Source organism: Coregonus clupeaformis, chromosome 13, assembly GCF_020615455.1.
Source record: "Coregonus clupeaformis isolate EN_2021a chromosome 13, ASM2061545v1, whole genome shotgun sequence".
Taxonomy (NCBI): domain Eukaryota; kingdom Metazoa; phylum Chordata; class Actinopteri; order Salmoniformes; family Salmonidae; genus Coregonus; species Coregonus clupeaformis.
Window position 1 is genome coordinate 20917683 of NC_059204.1, and position 22498 is coordinate 20940180.

At 42.9% G+C, this 22498-nt stretch overlaps 1 protein-coding gene across 7 annotated transcripts in view; it reads left to right on the plus strand.

Moving 5' to 3' along the window:
- Positions 1 to 22498, plus strand: part of LOC121579440 (nuclear receptor corepressor 1) — a 127420-nt gene that overhangs the window by 33237 nt on the left and 71685 nt on the right. For all 7 annotated transcript variants that reach the window (XM_041894028.2, XM_041894031.2, XM_041894029.2 and 4 more), the window contains exons 10-14: positions 710 to 882; positions 3078 to 3168; positions 3520 to 3698; positions 19015 to 19069; positions 19271 to 19372. In XM_041894028.2, the coding sequence (XP_041749962.1) occupies positions 710 to 882; positions 3078 to 3168; positions 3520 to 3698; positions 19015 to 19069; positions 19271 to 19372 (600 nt within the window). The remainder of the gene's footprint in view (positions 1 to 709; positions 883 to 3077; positions 3169 to 3519; positions 3699 to 19014; positions 19070 to 19270; positions 19373 to 22498) is intronic.

The window sequence follows — 22498 nt, forward strand, 5'->3', positions numbered from 1 at the left end:
TAGTAACCAATGTCATCAAAGGGACAGACCTCAGACTGAAACAGCACTGGCTAGCCAAATTACTCCTTTTTGTTATGTCAGTCAGTCAGCCCATGATTAAATGTAGTTTAGTCTAATAATCACCCCATGTGGAAACATTTTCCTTTTTTTAAATGATGTAGGTAGCTAGTTATGGTTAACTGAGTGCGACTTTTAGCAGGCTCCTTCCAGGCAGGGTCAGAACAATGGCAGCAGAGTACGCAGCTTGGCAACCTGCCAAGAGGAAGGTGGATTGTTTGGCCCTTGCTGGTCGAGAGTGGAAACAAGGCTGTATTGTCTTCCCTGTATGGGACTCTCTCCATCTCTTCTAGTCTTTTTTTTTCTCTCTCTCTTTTGTAACAGTAAACTCTTGGTTAATGCCCATCATTTGTAGAAGCCTTAATGTTCCACCTCAAACATCTCACATTTCAAGTCCAAGATGGCCAATGGAACTCTCTGGATTTTAAAGTTGTGGCCAGCATTATTTTTGAGAGGCATGGTGAAATATGACCAATAGGACAGGGTGTCATCAACAGAAGATTTGTGATTTTGGATACATTCTACTTAGCCATTTGCTTTCAGATGTAGGTCAGGAGAACCATGGCTAAGGTTTGCTTTAGGTAATCGTCATCATGTTGTACCTCAACATTCAAATCCCCTTTTTATAAATGTGTATTATTGTGTGGTTCAGGAACAGAACATCTGCCAGCGCTACGACCAGCTAATGGAGGCATGGGAGAAGAAGGTGGAGCGGATGGAGAACAACCCGCGTCGCAAGGCCAAGGATAGCCGCACCAGAGAGTACTACGAGAGACAGTTCCCCGAGATACGCAAGCAGAGAGAGCAGCAGGAGCGCTTCCAGAGGTAAACTGAGGGAACAGTGAACTGGAATTAAACTTTTCTCTTGTTCTGCCTGGCAGCTACAATGCAACAGTAGAGCTGGGATGAATCTAAAAAGTCTTCCCTCGATTGCTTGCGTCCTCTTGCCGCCACTTCAAAATGCATTGGCAAGGATCCGAGGATCCTCCCCTCCTCCCAATGTTTTGACACCGCAAAGGTGAAAGCAATACAATCAGTGCCTCATATAATAAGAAATTGCTATCACCTGTCCAGTTTCTTTCAGGTAAGTGCAGAATAATGAAGGAGATGAAACAAGGAGAGCAGGCCTCTTTACACTATTCAGATGCATCCTAGGTGGTGTGCTGCAGGCAGTCTGCAGGGGGTTTATCAGCTGGCTGTGTCAGGGGTCAGAGTCCAGCCAGCATCTGGCTGTTCCTGGCACACAGGCATGGGTCTTTCGCTGAAATCTCAGAGCAAGGATGTTAAGAGGCAGGTCAGGGCTGTTTGTTCAGACTGGTAGTACTAGACGAGGCAGTGAGAGAGCGCAAGCAGTGATTAGCCCCAAAAAAGTCTAGCAGATTTACCCCCCCCCTTTTTTTGTACACCAATGTCCCTGTATTTTAAACTGTTTCCTTTTGAGAATTCTTCACATGTTTTGGATGCTATCATTGTAGCCATAAAGAATCACCATTAGGGTCAGGATGTGTCATGGCATGTTGATTCATGATGCAATACAGTCCAGATAAAAAAGTTAATTGTGTCCTTTTTAGAAGTCAACTATGCAGTAATTTCCCCCCAGTTTGAATGATTTCAGTCAATTTAAAGACTAACTTGTTTTTTGTTGGCTATGTTTCATTTCATTCATGTTAGCTCTTTGCCTTTTGTACTTTTGTTGACAGTGATTTCGTTTTTTTTAATGAACTAATTGAGCTATTGTTGCCCCAGCATTAAGAAATTAACCACCATTACAAGTTCTTAAGAACAAGGAAGCAACTGTACACGTCTTTGATCCTTGATCCTTGCGTTTGCGGAACCCTCCCTAAATGTACACTTTTAATCATTTTACTATCATTCATTTTTACTTATTTTAGAAAGTAGGTTAACCCCTAAAAGTATTTCGTGTGGAGGGGTGGGGGTTCTACTAAGCTAACATTTGGAATTGTTTTAAGATGGTCATACCATGGATCATTTTGCTATTTGATTTGGAATTTTAGGACCCCTGTAGGTATCAAAAAATATATAGAATGTGTCCTTTACATTTTAGTCATTTAGCAGACGCTCTTATCCAGAGCGACTTACAGTTAGTGAGTGCATACATTTTCATACCTATGACATGCAAACAATTAGATCAATAGATAATGCTAAACCAATAGTGACAGTATGACACACATTTGTACTCATATGACAGGTTTAGACCACTATACAACCAATAGTGAAAGTATTGACGTCTTTATGTACTCATATGACAGTGTTGGATCACTGACCATTTCATATGTCTGCATGGCAAGCTGCACTTTGTCATTGCTGAACTCTTTGCACTTGCTGTAAGAACACTGGATCTTCTGCAGGTGCTCAACCCTCTGTTCCGAAGCCAAGTTCCTTACACTTGAGATGTGCTCCTCCGCCAGCTTGTCGATCTCCTTTTTTCTCTTCAGTTCTTTTGTCTTTACTGCTATAGCCCATAGAAACGCATTGAATAACACACATTAATAAATGGCAAAACAGACAGTCAAAACATTTATCATAAGGAATAAGGTTTTCAAGTGTCTTTCCTATAGCTAGAAGATATAAGAAAGTTCAGGGAATATATATACCTTTTTTTGGACACATTTAACCCTCATTTTTTTTGTTGCACAAAACTACTTCCATAAAAATTTTTTGCGGGTACCGGGTTACCTTCAGACGAGTCCCGTGACACTTGTGGGGGTCGTAGAGCAAAACAGAGTGTTCGTGAGAGTCTCATCTTTCCATATAGTGGTCATATTAGTTTGTGGGTCAAACCGTTCGGACGCTACATACGTTGTTACAGCTTGATTTAGCCTTTTTTCTTTCAAGTAAAGAGGTGACAGAAGGGTCATGAGGGAAGGAGGGGCACACTGTGATTATGTGATGGCACCTACCCAGCATTGTTATATGGAGAATGCGAATTTGGTATTTTTAAACGGTCATTATGTTTCCTGTAGTTTCTTAATTTCCCTGTTTGTTTCTTCTCCCATTAGGGTTGGTCAGAGAGGAACTGGAATGTCTGCGACCATTGCCAGAAGCGAGCATGAGATTTCTGAAATCATCGACGGCCTTTCTGAACAGGAAGTGAGTGCTGTCAACTTTGAAACATCTCAGTTTAAGGTCATCGTCCATTACCACTTCCTCTAGTTCTCAAGAATTGTAGGCTACATCCCGATTGTCCACCATTCTCTCTGTGCACTTACGCTCTTCCTGTAATGGATTTCGCAATGGTTGAAACTCCCTCCAGCCAATGCTTACACCAATCCTATGCTTTTAAATTCATGATGGGAAGTGTGCAAGTGCACACTTAGGGAGAACGGTGGAGAATCTGGATGCAGCCATCAACCCTCACAGAGGAGTCAAATTCAAGTTGAAACAAGGTTAACAAAAATTGCAATTTCTAAACCCCTCCTCTCCACACCCCTCGTCCAATAGAACAACGAGAAGCAGATGAGACAGCTGTCCGTCATCCCACCCATGATGTACGACACAGAGCAGAGGCGAGTCAGGTTCATCAACATGAACGGCCTGATGGATGACCCCATGAAGGTGTTCAAAGCTCGGCAGTTCATGAATGTGTGGACCGAACACGAGAAGGAGATCTTCAAGGAAAAGTGAGTACCAGTTATTTGGTTGTCCTTATAGCATCAACTAGATTCAGCCGCGGGACGATTTGTTCTTGAGCAGATGGTCAGGGGGCCAGAACATAATTACAAATAATTAGTAGACTGCAAATTGACCGCAAGAAGCCCAAACAGACACTTTGATTAGAACATAATAATTTCAAACCTTGCTTACATTTGTATACGATCACATACAGTGGGGAGAACAAGTATTTGATACACTGCCGATTTTGCAGGTTTTCCTACTTACAAAGCATGTAGAGGTCTGTAATGTTTATCATATGTACACTTCAACTGTGAGAGACGGAATCTAAAACAAAAATCCAGAAAATCACATTGTATGATTTTTAAGTAATCAATTTGCATTTTATTGCATGACATAAGTATTTGATACATCAGAAAAGCAGAACTTCATATTTGGTACAGAAACCTTTGTTTGCAATTACAGAGATCATACGTTTCCTGTAGGTCTTGACCAGGTTTGCACACACTGCAGCAGGGATTTTGGCCCACTCCTCCATACAGACCTTCTCCAGATCCTTCAGGTTTCGGGGGCTGTCGCTGGGCAATACGGACTTTCAGCTCCCTCCAAAGATTTTCTATTGGGTTCAGGTCTGGAGACTGGCTAGGCCACTCCAGGACCTTGAGATGCTTCTTACGGAGCCACTCCTTAGTTGCCCTGGCTGTGTGTTTCGGGTCGTTGTCATGCTGGAAGACCCAGCCACAACCCATCTTCAATGCTCTTACTGAGGGAAGGAGGTTGTTGGCCAAGATCTCGCGATACATGGCCCCATCCATCCTCCCCTCAATACGGTGCAGTCGTCCTGTCCCCTTTGCAGAAAAAACATCCCCAAAGAATGATGTTTCAACCTCCATGCTTCACGGTTGGGATGGTGTTCTTGGGGTTGTACTCATCCTTCTTCTTCCTCCAAACACGGCGAGTGGAGTTTAGACCAAAAAGCTCTATTTTTGTCTCATCAGACCACATGACCTTCTCCCATTCCTCCTCTGGATCATCCAGATGGTCATTGGCAAACTTCAGACGGGCCTGGACATGCGCTGGCTTGAGCGGGGGGACCTTGCGTGCACTGCAGGATTTTAATCCATGACAGCGTAGTGTGTTACTAATGGTTTTCTTTGAGACTGTGGTCCCAGCTCTCTTCAGGTCATTGACCAGGTCCTGCCGTGTAGTTCTGGGCTGATCCCTCACCTTCCTCATGATCATTGATGCCCCACGAGGTGAGATCTTGCATGGAGCCCCAGACCGAGGGTGATTGACCGTCATCTTGAACTTCTTCCATTTTCTAATAATTGCGCCAACAGTTGTTGCCTTCTCACCAAGCTGCTTGCCTATTGTCCTGTAGCCCATCCCAGCCTTGTGCAGGTCTACAATTTTATCCCTGATGTCCTTACACAGCTCTCTGGTCTTGGCCATTGTGGAGAGGTTGGAGTCTGTTTGATTGAGTGTGTGGACAGGTGTCTTTTATACAAGTAACGAGTTCAAACAGGTGCAGTTAATACAGGTAATGAGTGGAGAACAGGAGGGCTTCTTAAAGAAAAACTAACAGGTCTGTGAGAGCCGGAATTCTTACTGGTTGGTAGGTGATCAAATACTTATGTCATGCAATAAAATGCAAATTAATTACTTAAAAATCATACAATGTGATTTTCTGGATTTTTGTTTTAGATTCCGTCTCTCACAGTTGAAGTGTACCTATGATAAAAATGACAGACCTCTACATGCTTTGTAAGTAGGAAAACCTGCAAAATCGGCAGTGTATCAAATACTTGTTCTCCCCACTGTATATCTCTCTATTATGCACAGATAATAGAGAGCTAGGGCTGACCCCTAGTCGATTGTTTGGTCAACAGGCTGTTGGTCGACCGAGATTTCTTTAGTCGAGCAGTAGCAAAAAAATTAATTATATCATGGTGTATAAGACGCCTGTCTGATTCGCGCTGAGTGGACTGATCATTAAGGGGGCCGTGGGGATGGCACAGTCCATCAGTCTAAGACGTGCTACTGAAATTGTATATGGTTATATTACACAAGAACAATGGTGCAACAATAATAGAAATTATATTATTTTATAACAAATGCGCTTTCTCCCTCGTTGGATAGCGGTCGCTGTCCATGGTTCTGAAACACATCAGTGTGCTGTTGAATTGGCGCCTTTTTCTAGACCATGTTGCTATGTGCATAATAGCAAAGTTAACCAGCATATTGGTGTTGAGAACAATGCGGCGGAGACAGCAGCAGAATGAGATGAGAAAACAGCCCTTGCCTTATTGTCTAAGAAAAGTGAGGAGAGCGGAAACCTGAACTTAATTAGGTCTATAATCAATAGCCTAACATGCTGACCACACTGCCCGCGTACACATACATGTTATTCAATCATTGCACCCACACTGCTCACGCACGTCAACGAGAGTCTGCGTAGCCAGGCGATAAAATAAAAAAAAGTCCCGCCTGTCCCATCTCCTCGTTGGTATTTAGGAGCACATACCCACGTGGGTGATTGAAAGATGAACTGAGGTCCACACCCCAGTCCAGTTCGTTGTGCTAATGCACCTTTAAAGTTGGTTGCCAACCGCCATATAAAGTCCAAAGAAGAAGAAGAAGAAGAAGAAGCCCGAAGGAGGAGAAATTACTAGAAACGAACTCGGTTTACCCTTTTATCTGTGGATTAATTGTCGGAGTAGAGGATCTTGTGCATTTCAGGTAAAATAACAACCCAATGTTTATATCCCAGAACAAATTAGCTAGCAACAGCAAGCTAGCTAGCTAAATTACCATAAATGTTTAATGCTTTTCAACCTGTCCCCAAATTAATATAGTTTGTTCAGAGTTTGTTTTGATATTTCAACCTGCGTGTCCTGATCGTGTCTGGTGTGGGTGGACAAAATCAACATGCGCGCGAGCAGTGTGGTCAGCATGTAACTGTTAAATGTGCCTGACTTTATAAATCAGCAATATATCTACAGAAATAAGACAGATCCTGCATTTGTTGCCTGTTTGAGTGTTTGTTTAATAGCCTACTGATTCTGTGAGCACCAAGCCTCACACAACTACAGTTGAAGTCGGAAGTTTAATACACCTTAGCCAAATACATTTAAACTCAGTTTTTCACAATTCCTGACATTTAATCCTAGTAAAAAATTCCCTGTCTTAGGTCAGTTAGGATCACCACTTTATTTTAAGAATGTGAAATGTCAGAATAATAGTAGAGAATGATTTATTTCAGGTTTTATTTATTTCATCACATTCCCAGTGGGTCAGATGTTTACATACTCAATTAGTATTTGGTAGCATTGCCTTTAAATTGTTTTAACTTGGGTCAAATGTTTCGGGTAGCCTTCCACAAGCTCCCCACAATAAGTTGGGTGAATTTTGGCCCATTCCTCCTGACAGAGCTGGTGTAACTGAGTTAGGTTAGTAGGCCTCCTTGCTCGCACACGCTTTTTCAGTTCAGCCCACACATTTTCTATAGGATTGAGGTCAGGGCTTTGTGATGGCCACTCCAATATCTTGACTTTGTTGTCTTTAAGCCATTTTGCCACAACTTTGGAATTATGCTTGGGGTCATTGTCCATTTGGAAGACCAAGCTTTAACTTCCTGACTGATGTCTTGAGATGTTGCTTCAATATATCCACATAATTTTCCTTCCTCATGATGCCATCTATTTTGTGAAGTGCACCAGTCCCTCCTGCAGCAAAGCACCCCGACAGCATGATGCTGCCACCCCCGTGCTTCATGGTTGGGATGGTGTTCTTCGGTTTGCAAGCAACCCCCTTTTTCCTCCAAACATAACGATGGTCATTATGGCCAAACAGTTCTATTTTTGTTTCATCAGACCAGAGGACATTTCTCCAAAAAGTACGATCTTTGTCCCCATGTGCAGTTACAAACCGTAGTCTGGCTTTTTTATGGCGGTTTTGGAGCAGTGGCTTCTTCCTTGCTGAGCGGCCTTTCAGGTTATGTCGATATAGGACACGTTTTACTGTGGATATAGATACTTTTGTACCTTTTTCCTTCAGCATCTTCACAAGGTCCTTTGCTGTTGTTCTGGGATTGAGTTGCATTTTTCGCACCAAAGTACGTTCTTCTCTAGGAGACAGAACGCGTCTCCTTCCTGAGCGGTGTGACGGCTGCGTGGTCCCATGGTGTTTATACTTGCGTACTATTATTTGTACAGATGAACGTGGTACCTTCAGGCGTTTTGGCTCCCGAGTGGTTTAGTGGTCTAAGGCACTGCATCTCAGTGCTTGAGTCGTCACTACAGAATCCCTGGTTTGATTCCAGGCTGTATCACAACCGGCTGTGATTGAGAGTCCCATAGGGCGGCGCACAATTGGCCCAGCGTCGTCCGGGGTTGGCCGGTGTAGGCCGTCATTGTAAATACGAATTTGTTCTTAACTGACTTGCCTAGTTAAATAAAGGTAAAATAAATTGGAAATTGCTCCCAAGGATGACCAGACTTGTGGAGGTCTACAATTTTTGGCTGATTTATTTTGATTTTCCCATGATGTCAAGCAAAGAGGCACCGAGTTTGAAGGTAGGCCTTGAAATACATCCACAGGTACACCTCCAATTGACTCAAATGATGTCAATTAGCCTGTCAGAAGCTTCTAAAGCCATGACAGCATTTTCTGGAATTTTCCAAGCTGTTTAAAGGTACAGTCAACTTAGTGTATGTAAACTTCTGACCCACTGGAATTGTGATACAGTGAATTATAAGTGAAATAATCTGTCTGTAAACAATTCTTGGTAAAATTACTTGTGTCATGCACAAAGTAGATTTCCTAACCGACTTGCCAAAACTATAGTTTAACAAGAAATTTGTGGAGTGGTTGAAAAACGAGTTTTAATGACTCCAACCTAAGTGTATGTAAACTTCCGACTTCAACTGTACATGTCAAGTCAACAATTTCACAAATTGTGCTGTTTTTAATCTTTGCTTTGCTGTAATAAAGGCTTTACAGCCTCTGGTATTATTTATTTAGTGTTTACACTGTTCCAAATTGTCTGGATGATGATGATGATAATAATAATAATAATAATAATAATAATAATAATAATAATAATAACACCTTTTTCTTCATCTCATTCTCATTGTTATTATAATAAGTAATGTCATTATCATTAGTAGGCTTAGTATAGCAGCCTTGTATAACCACCATCGAGCTGTAGGCCTAAGAGCACATCCTGTTTAGTCTTAATACCCTAACTTACTTAGGCCTAAATTTCAATACTTCTATAGGCTACTGTATCAATCAATCAATCAATCATTCATTCGTTCATGTCATCGCCCAGCATACGAGTCATTCATGATTTGAAATGCAATCTAGCATTTTAGTTTTAAAATAAGATAAAGCGAGCCTTGAATAATTAGCTTAAACAATAAATAACCGTTCCATTTCGGAAATTGCATTCACGAATGAATGCGACTGTTTTTAGTCTTTGCTGTAATAAAGTCTTAACAAAAAAAACGTTACAACAGACTCTCTGGTACGCTTATATTTGATTTAGTGTTGTTCAGAGTTTGTTATAACATTTTAGTCATTTAGCAGACGCTCTTATCCAGAGCGACTTACAGTTAGTGAGTGCATACATTTTCATACTGGCCCCCCATAACCCTGGCGTTGCAAGCGCCATGCTCTACCAACTGAGCTACACAGGGCCTAACTAATTTATTGATGTGATTATGATATGCTAAAGGAACGGCCTGCCCGCTCATTAGGGCAGCATTTTCTGAGCTAAACTGACACGCCTCCAACAACAACACATAAAACCTCACATAATTCTGCCCAAAAACAATGACAATTTCTCTGTGGCATATGGGTTTTTTAGGTGAGCGCTGATACCGCCCTTTGATAAGCAGTGCCCACTTTGTCAAAGGCAGGGGCGCAAAATATTTTGCTTGTCCATTCCCAGCGCGCCTCTCCAGGGTGCTGTTGGAGAGACGCATCTCTGCAGCGCTCCACCAACGTTCAGTCTAAAAAACATATCTAACATAAATCATGTAGCAGATATAGGATATGGTAGAAATAGTACAGTATGTGTCATTTTATGAAGCCTTCAGGCTGGAGATAAAAATGTATAACAATGTAATGAGACGGACACTTTTTACATCATGCAGGTTTTTCTGATCAAATAGCATAAATGGCGCTCAATCATATAAAAATGAGCTGTCATGTTAACAAACAACAAATCCTGAAAAACAGGACAGGTCAAAGTAAAATGGACATTATGGAATGGAGAATCACAACTGTTGTCCAGGAGTTTCACCCCATTGTCATGATCAGTGGTTTCCAGTTTGTATCTGTCAATTTTTTGACAAGCTGATCAAGCTTGCGATAACTCCTGATAAAGTTGGGTAGCTGATATTCAGTGCTTAAATAGCCAAATTGATTAGTCACATGAATCAGGACTAATAAAGCCAACGCAATGGCCTGTTTTACAAACAGTGGGCCTACCACATGGATGGGCATTTATAAAATGTAATTGTGGGCCGACATGGTAAGCTACAACCTAGTAAGCACGAGCAGTCGTCTTTTTTTGGTCCTGTCCGGACGTCGTTTTTTGGTGTTTTACAAACTATAGGCTTACAATATAGATGGGCGTTCATAAAATTCAATTTCAGGCAACACTGTAGGCTACACCTCAGTAAGCATAGACAGACGGCGATGCCTTTTGGATGTATTATTTTGGTGCAGTTCCGGACCGGCTTTGATTTCCACATCCATGGACATTGGTTTTGGTCCGGTATGGACCAAATCTGAACCAATCATAGACGTTTATAAATGATTATTTTCAACTTTCATTCAGAACCAAAAATTAATCTTATTTCAATGTCCGGAAAATACTTATTTTTTCAACGTCCAGAAAATATGCCTTTACGCCGTTTCCGCAAGAAAATAATAACTGATTTGGTAAATTGAACTAACTGCTGTGCGTAAGCTATATATAAATGGCCTACACTACCAGTCAAAAGTTTGGACACACCTACTCATTCAAAGGTTTTTCTTTATTTTTCTATTTTTTAAATTGTAGAATAATAGTGAAGACATCAAAACTATGAAATAACACATATGGAATCATGTAGTAAACAAAAAAGTGTTAAACAAATCAAAATATATTTTATATTTCTTCAAATAGCCACCCTTTGCCTTGATGACAGCTTTGCACACTCTTGGCATTCTCTCAACCAGCTTCACCTGGAATGATTTTCCAACAGTCTTGAAGGAGTTCCCACATATGCTGAGCACTTGTTGGCCGCTTTTCCTTCACTCTGCGGTCCGACTCATCCCAAACCATCTCAATTGGGTTGAGGTCGGGTGATTGTGGAGGCCAGGTCTTCTGATGCAGCGCTCCATCACTCTCCTTGGTCAAAAAGCCCTTACACAGTCATTGTCTTGTTGAAAAACAAATGATAGTCCCACTATGCCCAAACCAGATGGGATGTTGTATCGCTGCAAAATGCTGTGGTAGCCATGCTGGTTAAATGTGCATTGAATTCTAAATAAGTCACAGACAGTGTCACCAGCAAAGCACCATCACTCCACCTCCTCCATGCTTTACTGTGGGAAATACACATGCGTCGATCATCCGTTCACCCACACTGCGTCTCACAAAGACACGGCGGTTGGATCCAAAAATCTCTTAATTTGGACTCCAGACCAAAGGACAAATTTCCACCGGTCTAATGTCCATTGCTCGTGTTTTTTGGCCCAAGCAAGTCTCTTCTTCTTATTGGTGTCCTTTAGTAGTGGTTTCTTTGCAGCTTTACAGCCTCTGGTATTATTTATTTAGTGTTTACACTGTTCCAAATTGTCTGAAAGATAATATTTATTATAATAATAATAACACTCCTTTTTCTTCATCTTATTGTTATTATAATAAGTAATGTCATTATCATTAGTAGGATGCCTTATTATAGCAGCCTTGTATAACCACCATCGAGCTGTAGGCCTAAGAGCACATCCTGTTTAGTCTTAATACCCTAACTTACTTGGGCCTAAATTTCAATACTTCTATAGGCTACTGTATCAATCAATCATTAATTCGTTCATGTCATCACACAGCATACGAGTCATTCATGATTTGAAATGCAATTAAGCATTTTAGTTTTAAAATAAGATAAAGCGAGCCTTGAATAATTTGCTTAAACAATAAATAAACTGTTCCATTTCCACCGGTCTAATGTCCATTGCTCGTGTGTTTTTTGGCCCAAGCAAGTCTCTTCTTCTTATTGGTGTCCTTTTAGTAGTGGTTGGGGTCCCACCCCCCACCCCCCTTGTCACAACACAACTGATCGGCTCAAACGCATTAAGAAGGAAATAAATTCCACAAATTAACTTTTAACAAGGCACACCTGTTAATTGAAATGCATTCCAGGTGACTACCTCATGAAGCTTTTTGAGATAATGCCAAGAGTGTGCAAAGCTGTCAAGGCAAAGGGTGGCTATTTGAAGAATATAAAATATAAAATACACTGCTCAAAAAAATAAAGGGAACACTTAAACAACACAATGTAACTCCAAGTCAATCACACTTCTGTGAAATCAAACTGTCCACTTAGGAAGCAACACTGATTGACAATAAATTTCACATGCTGTTGTGCAAATGGAATAGACAACAGGTGGAAATTATAGGCAATTAGCAAGACACCCCCAATAAAGGACTGGTTTTTGCAGGTGGTGACCACAGACCACTACTCAGTTCCTATGCTTCCTGGCTGATGTTTTGGTCACTTTTGAATGCTGGCGGTGCTTTCACTCTAGTGGTAGCTTGAGACGGAGTCTACAACCCACACAAGTGGCTCAGGTAGTGCAGCTCATCCAGGATGGCACATCAATGCGAGCTGTGGCAAGAAGGTTTGCTGTGTCTGTCAGCAGGCGCTACCAGGAGACAGGCCAGTACATCAGGAGACGTGGAGGAGGCCGTAGGAGGGCAACAACCCAGCAGCAGGACTGCTACCTCTGCCTTTGTGCAAGGAGGAGCAGGAGGAGCACTGCCAGAGCCCTGCAAAATGACCTCCAGCAGGCCACAAATGTGCATGTGTCTGCTCAAACGGTCAGAAACAGACTCCATGAGGATGGTATGAGGGCCGATGTCCACAGGTGGGGGTTGTGCTTACAGCCCAACACCGTGCAGGACATTTGGCATTTGCCAGAGAACACCAAGATTGGCAAATTCGCCACTGGCGCCCTGTGCTCTTCACAGATGAAAGAAGGGTTCACACTGAGCACATGTGACAGACGTGACAGAGTCTGGAGACGCCGTGGAGAACGTTCTGCTGCCTGCAACATCCTCCAGCATGACCGGTTTGGCGGTGGGTCAGTCATGGTGTGGGGTGGCATTTCTTTGGGGGGCCGCACAGCCCTCCATGTGCTCGCCAGAGGTAGCCTGACTGCCATTAGGTACCGAGATGAGATCCTCAGACCCCTTGTGAGACCATATGCTGGTGCGGTTGGCCCTGGGTTCCTCCTAATGCAAGGCAATGCTAGACCTCATGTGGCTGGAGTGTGTCAGCAGTTCCTGCAAGAGGAAGGCATTGATGCTATGGACTGGCCCGCCCGTTCCCCAGACCTGAATCCAATTGAGCACATCTGGGACATCATGTCTCGCTCCATCCACCAACGCCACGTTGCACCCAGACTGTCCAGGAGTTGGCGGATGCTTTAGTCCAGGTCTGGGAGGAGATCCCTCAGGAGACCATCCGCCACCTCATCAGGAGCATGCCCAGGCGTTGTAGGGAGGTCATACAGGCACGTGGAGGCCACACACACTACTGAGCCTCATTTTGACTTGTTTTAAGGACATTACATCAAAGTTGGATCAGCCTGTAGTGTGGTTTTCCACTTTAATTTTGAGGGTGACTCCAAATCCAGACCTCCATGGGTTGAAAAATTTGATTTCCGTTGATAATTTTTGTGTGATTTTGTTGTCAGCACATTCAACCATGTAAAGAAAAAAGTATTTAATAAGATTATTTCATTCATTCAGATCTAGGTGTGTTATTTTAGTGTTCCCTTTATTTTTTTGAGAAGTGTATGTTTTGGTTTGTTTAACACTTTATGTTACTACATGATTCCATATGTGTTATTTCATAGTTTTGATGTCTTCTCTCTTATTTTACAATGTAGAAAATAGTAAAAAATAAAGAAAAACCCTGTTATTAGTAGGTGTGTCCAAACTTTTGACTGGTAGTGTACATGTAGCCTTCACTTTCACAGTGAATGCTTTTGTTTATATGTTTTGTGCGTATGAATTGAATATTACCAAATGCATCAGTAAAAAATATTGAGCCTATTTAATGCAACCCTTGCTGTTAATAGATCACAAAGCAGCAGCAGCATACAACTGACCTAAACGTTTGGAAATGATAAGTTAACTTTCTCATCCATAGCCTTAAAATGCATCTCAAGTGCAATTGCACTGTTTAGCTGACATCTGAAGGCTGGGGGGCATTTAGGACGTACTATGGATCGCTAAAATATCCTAATGATTATGATCACTCTTCCTCAATTCAAATATTATGTTCACACTAGGAAAGATGGTTTAGAAACTTTAGAACCAAGCTCGAGTTATCAGTGTGGCCCTATCACCTGGACATGTTGAAATACTGTAGGCTTGCGTCTTAATTGTCAATTTATTGGGAAAAAATTAAGAATTACAGTGGGCCGTTTGGAAAAAAACTAATCCCGTCCAAATCATCCTCTGGAATAACTGAAATTCAGGAGGAATGATTACATAACCAACGTTCTATAGTAATACTAGTCCCATGCGAATAGGTCTTTGGTCACGTGCATGCAGTGCATACATGCATTCGGAAAGTATTCAGACCCCTTGACTTTTTCCACATTTTGTTACGTTACAACCTTTTTCTATACTCAGTACTTTGTTGAAGCACCTTTGGCAGCGTTTACAGCCTCGAGTCTTCTTGGGTATGACGTTACAAGCTTGGCACACCTGTATTTGGGGAGTTTCTCCCATTCTTCTCTGCAGATCCGGGCTCTGGCTGGGACACTTGAGGACATTCAGAGACTTGTCCCGAAGCCACTCCTGCGTTGTCTTGGCTGTGTGCTTAGGGTCGTTGTCCTGTTGGAAAGGTCCTGAGCGCTCTGGAGCAGGTTTTCATCAAGGATCTCTCTGTACTTTGCTCCGTTCATCTTTCCCTCAATCCTGACTAGTCTCACAGTCCCTGCCACTGAAAAACATCCCCACAGCATGATGCTGCCACCACCATGCTTCACCGAATGGATGGTGCCAGGTTTCCTCAAGACGTGACGCTTGGCATTCAGGCCAAAGAGTTCAATCTTAGTTTCATCAGACCAGAGAATCTTGTTTCTCATGGTCTGAGAGTCTTTAGGTCCCCTTTGGCAAACTCCAAGCGGGCTTTCATGTGCCTTTTACTGAGGAGTGGCTTCCGTCTGGCCACTCTACCGTAAAGGCCTGATTGGTGGAGTGCTGCAGAGATGGTTGTCCTTCTGGAAGGTTCTCCCATCCCCACAGAGGAACTCTGGAGCTCTTTCAGAGTGATCATCAGGTTCTTGGTCACCTCCCTGACCAAGGCCCTTCTCCCCCGATTGCTCAGTTTGGCCGGGCGGCCTGCTCTAGGAAGAGTCTTGGTTGTTCCAAACTTCTTCCACTTAAGAAAGATGGAGGCCCATGTGTTCTTGGCGAGCTTCAATGGTGCAGAAATGTTTTGGTACACTTCCCCAGATCTGTGCCTCGACACAATCCTGTCTCTGAGCTCTACGGACAATTCCTTCAACCTCATGGCTTGGTTGTTGCGCTGACATGCTCTGTCAACTGTTGGACCTTCTATAGACAGGTGTGTTTCTTTCCAAATCATGTCCAATCCAATTGAATTTACCACAGGTGGACTCCAATCATGTTGTAGAAACATCTCAAGGATGATCAATGGAAACAGGATGCACCTGAGCGCAATTTCGAGTCTCATAGCAAAGGGTCTGAATACTTATGTAAATAAGATATTATTATTATTTTTATTTTTATTATACATTTGCAAAAATTCTACAAACCTGTTTCCGCTTTGTCATTATGTGGTATTGTGTGTAGATTTTATTTATTTATTTAATACATTTTAGAATAAGGCTGTAACTAAACAAAATGTGTAACAAGTCAAGGGTTCTGAATACTTTCCGAAGGCACTGTAAAGGGAGCAAGGGTTGAGGGAATATGGAATGTTTTTCCTAAACAAATGAGGGATTTTGGTAATAGAACTTTTCAGTCAGAAATGGCTGTAATTATGTTGCAGCTTCAGCAACACGGACAGCGCGATAAACAGTTTGATGTTCTGTGGTGGTCGCTGCAGAAGGGAGCAAGTCTGAGCCCGGCCCAGCACAATCTAATCAATTGCTGGTTGGACTCCCTCTAGTCAATTGTGTGTCTTTTAATTATTTAATCAATCCGTGTTCTTATAGCATCAGACAAGCTCAGTGAATATAGTTGATTTGATTAAAACACATAGGATGTGTCAATATATGCAAAAAGACACGTTTAAAAATGTAGACCAATCGATTGGTCGAAAGAACACTTTTTTTTTTTTTTTTTTTTCGAGGACAGCCCTACTTGGAGCTGATTTACTGGTGTTTTTACGGTCTTATGTCCAACAATAAAATAAAATATTATAATAATATTCTTTGCTCAGAAAACTTGGGGCCAACTAAAATCACCCACGAGCCGCCAGTTGGGGAACCCTACCTTATAGGTTGTCCTTAATAGGTTGTCTAGAAGGTTGTCCTTGGTTGATATCACAGTAACTACGTCTATATCACTGAAAGGAATATTATATACAGTGCATTCGGAAAGTATTCAGACCCCTTGACTTTTTCCACATTTTGTTACATTACAGCCTTATTCTAAAATTAATTAAATAGTTTTTTTCCCTCATCAATCTACACACAATACCCCAGAATGACAAAGTGAAAACAGGTTTTTAGAATTTTTTGCACAAAAAAACATAAATACCTTATTTTCATAAGTATTCAGACCCTTTGCTATGAGACTTGAAATTGAGCTCAGGTGCATCCTGTTCACATTGAGATTTTTCTACAACTTCATTGGAGTCCACCTGTGGTAAAATCGGGGGAGAAGGGCTTTGGTCAGGGAGGTGACCAAGAACCTGATGGTCACTCTGACAGAGCTCTAGAGTTCCTCTGTGGACATGGGAGAACCTTGATGGACAACCATCTCTGCAGCACTCCACCAATCAGGCCTTTATGGTAGAGTGGCCAGACGGAAGCCACTCCTCAGTAAAAGAGACATGAAAGCCCACTTGGAGTTTGCCAAAAGGGACCTAAAGACTCTCAGACCATGAGAAACAAGATTCTCTGGTCTGATGAAACCAAGATTGAACTCTTTGGCCTGAATGCCAAGCGTCACGTCTGGAGGAAACCTGGCACCATCCCTACGGTGAAGCATGGTGGTGGCAGCATCATGCTGTGGGAATGTTTTTCAGCAGCAGGGACTGGAAGACTAGTCAGAATCGAGGTAAAGATGAACGCTGCAAAGTTCAGGGAGATCCTTGATGAAAACCTGCTCCAGAGCGATCAGGACCTCAGACTGGGGCGAAGGTTCACTTTCCAACAGGGAATCAACCCTAAGCACACAGCCAAGACAACGCAGGAGTGGATTCGGGACAAGTCACTGAATGTCCTTGAGTGGCCCAGCCAGAGCCCGGACTTGAACCCGATCTAACATCTCTGGAGGGACCTGAAAATTGCTGTGCAGCGACGCTCCCCATCCAACCTGACAGAGCTTGAGAGGATCTGCAGAGTAGAATGGGAGAAAGTCCCCAAATACAAGTGTGTCAAGCTTGTAGCGTCATACCCAAGAAGACTCGTGGCTGTAATTGCTGCCAAAGGTGCTTCAACAAAGTACTGAGTAAAGGGTCTGAATACTTATGTAAATATCATAGTTTAAAAAATATATACATTAGAAATAAAATCTAAAATAACAGTTTTTGCTTTGTCATTATGGAGCATTGTGTGTAGATTGATGAGGGGGGGAAAACTATTTAATGATTTTTAGAATAAGGCTGTAACGTAACAAAATGTGGAAAAAATGAAGGGGTCCGAATACTTTTCGAATGCACTGTAGATCTATCTATCATTTTTGTTGTATTTTACCCCCTTTTTCTCCCCAATTTCTATCTTGTCTCATTGCTGTAACTCCCCAGTGGGCTCGGGAGGCGAAGGTCGAGTCATGCGTCCTCCGAAACATGACCTGCCAAAATGCTCTTCTTAACACCCACCCGGATCCAGCCGCACCACTGTGTCGAAGGAAACACTGTTCACCTGATGACCGAGGTCAGCCTGCAGGCGACCGTTTCGTCACAAGGAGCTAGAGCGCAATGAGCAAAGCAAAGCTCCCCGGCCAAACCCTCCCTAAACCCGGAGACGCTGGGCCAATTGTGCGCCGCCCTATGGGACTCCCGATCACTGGCGGTTGTGATACAGCCCTGGATCGAACCTGGGTCTGTAGTGACGCCTCTAGCACTGCGATGCAGTGTAGTGACGCCACTCGGGAGGCCCTCCAATATCCTGTATCTTATCCACAGATACTTCTCTGACCTCTTTTGGCTAGTGCTTTGTGGAAAAATACAATTCTAAACAAATTAGTCCCTCATAATGATTTTAATTTAGTTTCCTACCACAAGTCAAGTTCACTTGGAATTCAAAAATGTAAAATGTGTTAAATGCCTGCCAAGGATGGAAAAGCATTTAGTGACTGTAGGGCCGCAAATAATATTTATGGAGCTTTGTGGCGTCCTAACTCAACATTGTATTCTTTGACTTAGCATAAGCTCTTTAGCTATGAATTTGAGAGGGGATACATTTCTTTAGCACCATCCCTCTAGCCTGATGACTCATACTAAAGTCGTTTGCGACATACTTTAGTCTGAGACTGCCATCACTGAAGTCATTTGTTGTGAGGGGCATGAGGGGCGTTGTACAAATCAGTCATCAGCGATTGGATCGCCGCTTTACCCACGTGTGTTGTGGCTCTGGACCAACCCATCGGTTTCTGGACCAATCAGACGGCCCCGAATGTGTTCGCATTTGGTGACGTGTCAGGGAAGGTACTCAGATCCAGACTTTTGCAGAGAAGAAACTAACGTGGTGTAGCGTTTGGCCGGAGCAAGGAGTCTGGGTAGCCAGGCAACCATCCCTCAGCTGTATACCAAAACAAGTGGCAGGGCTGCCATTTGTTCTTTTTTGAATCCCAGAATGTAGCTTTAATCGTGACTATTTTCCCTTTTGTTTTTCTCACAGGTTTGTTCAGCACCCAAAGAATTTTGGCCTCATTGCTTCCTATCTAGAGAGAAAGGTAGGCTACGGTGGATTGAATTAATTCTCTGGTGATTTTACTCTGTAGTAACCCCCATTCTCCACTCTCCCCCCTCTGTTTATGAAGTTAAACGAACAAACCCAAAAGCATATGGTTTGCATTTGTTGTCTTGTCTGTTGTTATTTATATGTTTTTCATGTGCTCATATGTCCCTCTGTCGTCTCCTCTCTCTCTCTGCAGTGTGTGTCCGATTGTGTCCTTTACTACTACTTGACCAAGAAGAACCAGAACTACAAGACACTTGTGAGACGCAACTACGGCAGACGGCGAGGGAGAAACCAGGTGAGTTCTAGAGGGCATCTTCACTAGGGAATGACTAAATGTATTTGTGTGTTCATGAATGTGCTTTGGAAATACAGAGAGGCTGTCTGGATGGGATTTAACCAATAAATTATGCTTGTGTGTCAGGGCCTGGCATGCCAGAGGGGGAGACCCTCTTTGTATAACACTCTATGGCTCAATCCCAATACCTCCCCTTAGCCCTCCCCTTCTTTTTGGAGTGTCCCTCGATGGGGGAGTGTCCCTCAAACGGAGAAACTAGTTGTACGGAGAGATAAATAACCCTATGGAATGGGACATCACTACATCACTCGCGAACAGAAGATGCGCCAAAGGATAGCCTACCACGCAATTCATTGATGACGAGCCTTGTGTTTTTCACAAGGCCTGCACTGGCGGCATACCTTATATTTCTCATGCAACAAATACGTACTTACCATATGAGCAACATACAGTATGAGAACTGCAATACAATAATGTACCTATCCTCTGGCTGTAGTTCAATGTGGAGTAGTAGTGAAGCAGGACTTTCCATAATAGCAGTTTGACATTTAACAGTTGCATTTCCTTTGCGCAGTCATTTTCTGCAATTACTGAACCAGTGGAAGCAATTAAACATGAAAACCATTGTTCTGAACTAATATTTATACCAACTGTTTTAGGATCCATACACAGATAAGCTACTACGCATTCTTTTCATTCTCCACTACACAGTAAGCAAGAAAATAGAGAGTTATCAACATTACTGCCGCTGTTGCATTTCAAATATCTCTAACGTTAACGTTACTACAATAAAGAACAATGACAAGTTGGACATTGAACTATTTTTTTATGAAAAGCAAGGCAAGCTTACAAAATGTATTTATTCAATTTACATCCACTGGGTTTCACAAGATGACAGCCTGGTTTGCTCAGGAGTACCTAAAACATTAACAGGGATGCAAACTCATCACTTTTTGGCGATATCCGCCATTTTGATTTCAAAATAGTTCATCCACGTGAATCGTGTAAAACTGAAGAAAAAAGTTTGGGGTGGGGGGCATGTTTCTCATATAAAAATTATTGACTGATCACAGAATGCATCCCTGCGCTTCCTATAATGAGAATATCAGTTCAGAGCGCAATGTCAGATGTGTCATATCAGAATGAGTGCTTCATCCAATATCACGTGTGACAGCTGTGATCAGTCAGCCACATCACCTAACCAGCCATTAGTATTAGGCCTACATTAGCCTACTCAGCTGCTTCTGTCTGTCTGCTGTTTCTGCGCATCTCCATCAGTTTTTAAATGTAATTTAGCCGTAATGGCGATCTGGGGTGGGCTGACTGAGGCTTCTGTTACATTTGTTTAATTATTGGCTCACAGCGGGAGCAACGTGGATACATTGTATATTTGAGCTTCGGCTGTGAGAACAAGTGCACATGCCAGTCTGACTTCGCTGTCATCGCAGCCTCTGAGTGCCACTGCCATAGAGGAGGATCCGAGCGTCACCAGCATCAAGAGCGACATCATTGATATACACAGAGAATAGAGTCGGCCCAAGAATTGAACCCTGTGGCACCCCCATAGAGACTGCCAGAGGTCCAGACAACAGGCCCTCCGCTTTGACACATTGAACTCTATCTGAGAAGTAATTGGTGAACCAAGCGAGGCAGTCATTTGAGAAACCAAGGCTATTTAGTCTGCCAATAAGAATGCAGTGGTTGACAGAGTCGAAAGCCTTGGCCAGGTCGATGAAGACTGCTGCGCAGTACTGTCTTTTATCGATCGCGGTTATCGCGAGGGGGCTGTTCGATGCTAATGCGGTACGCCACAGGATGTTTTTGTGCTGGTCAAGGGCAGTCAAGTCTGAGGAGAATGGGGCATGCTTATTTAAGATTGAGAGGAAAGCACTTTTAAAGAACAACCAGGCATCCTCTACTGATGGAATGAGGTCAATATCCATCCAGGATACCCGGGCCAGGTCAATAAGAAAGGCCTGCTCGCTAAAGTGTTTTAGGGAGCGTTTGACAGTGATGAGGAGTGGTCGTTTGACCGTGGACCCATTACGGACGCAGGCAATAAGGCAGTGATCGCTGAGATCCTGGTTGAAGACAGCGGAGGTGTATTTAGAGGGTACATTTGTCAGGATGACATCTATAGGTTGCCCATGTTTACAGATTTAGGGTTGTACCTGGTAGGTTCGTTGATAATTTGTGTGAGATTGAGGGCGTCTAGTTTAGATTGTAGGTTGGCCGGGGTGTTAAGCATATCCCAGTTTAGGTCACCAAGCAGTACGAACTCTGAGGATAGATGGGGGGCAATCAGTTCACATATTGTGTCCAGGGCACAGCTCGGGGCTGAGGGGGGTCTGTAGCAAGCGGCAACAGTGAGAGACTTATTTCTGGAAAAGTGGATTTTTAGAAGTAGAAGCTCAAACTGTTTGGGCACAGACCTGGATAGTATGATAGAGCTCTGCAGGCTATCTCTACAGTAGATTGCAACCCCACCCCCTTTGGCAGTTCTATCGAGACAGAAAATGTTGTAGTTGGGGATGGACATTTCTGCATTTTTGGTGGCCTTCCTAAGCCAGGATTCAGACACTGCTAGAACATCAGGGTTGGCGGAGTGTGCTAACGCAGTGAATAACTCAAATTTAGGGAGGAGGCTTCGGATGTTAACGTGCAAGAAACCAAGGCTTTTACGGTTACAGAAGTCAACAAATGATAACGCCTGGGGAGTAGGAGTGATACTGGGGGCTACAGGGCCTGGGTTAACCTCTACATCACCAGAGGAACAGAGGATGAGTCGAATAAGGATACGGCTAAAGGCTTTAAGAACGGGTCTTCTAGTGCTTTCGGTACAGAGAAAAAAAGTGGCAGATTTCCGGCCGTTGTAGAATAGATTCAGGGCATTATGTACAGTCAAGGAAATGGAAGGATATGAGTACAGTAGAGGTAAACCTAAGCGTTGGGTAACGATGAAAGAGATGGCATCGCTGGAGGCACCGATTTGAGTCGGTCTCCACGTGTATGGGGGGTGGGACAAAGGAGCTATCTAAGGCAGGTTGAGCTGGGCTGGGGGATCTACAGTGCAATAGTACAATAAGAAATAACCGAAACAGCAATAAGCAAGGCATACTGACATGG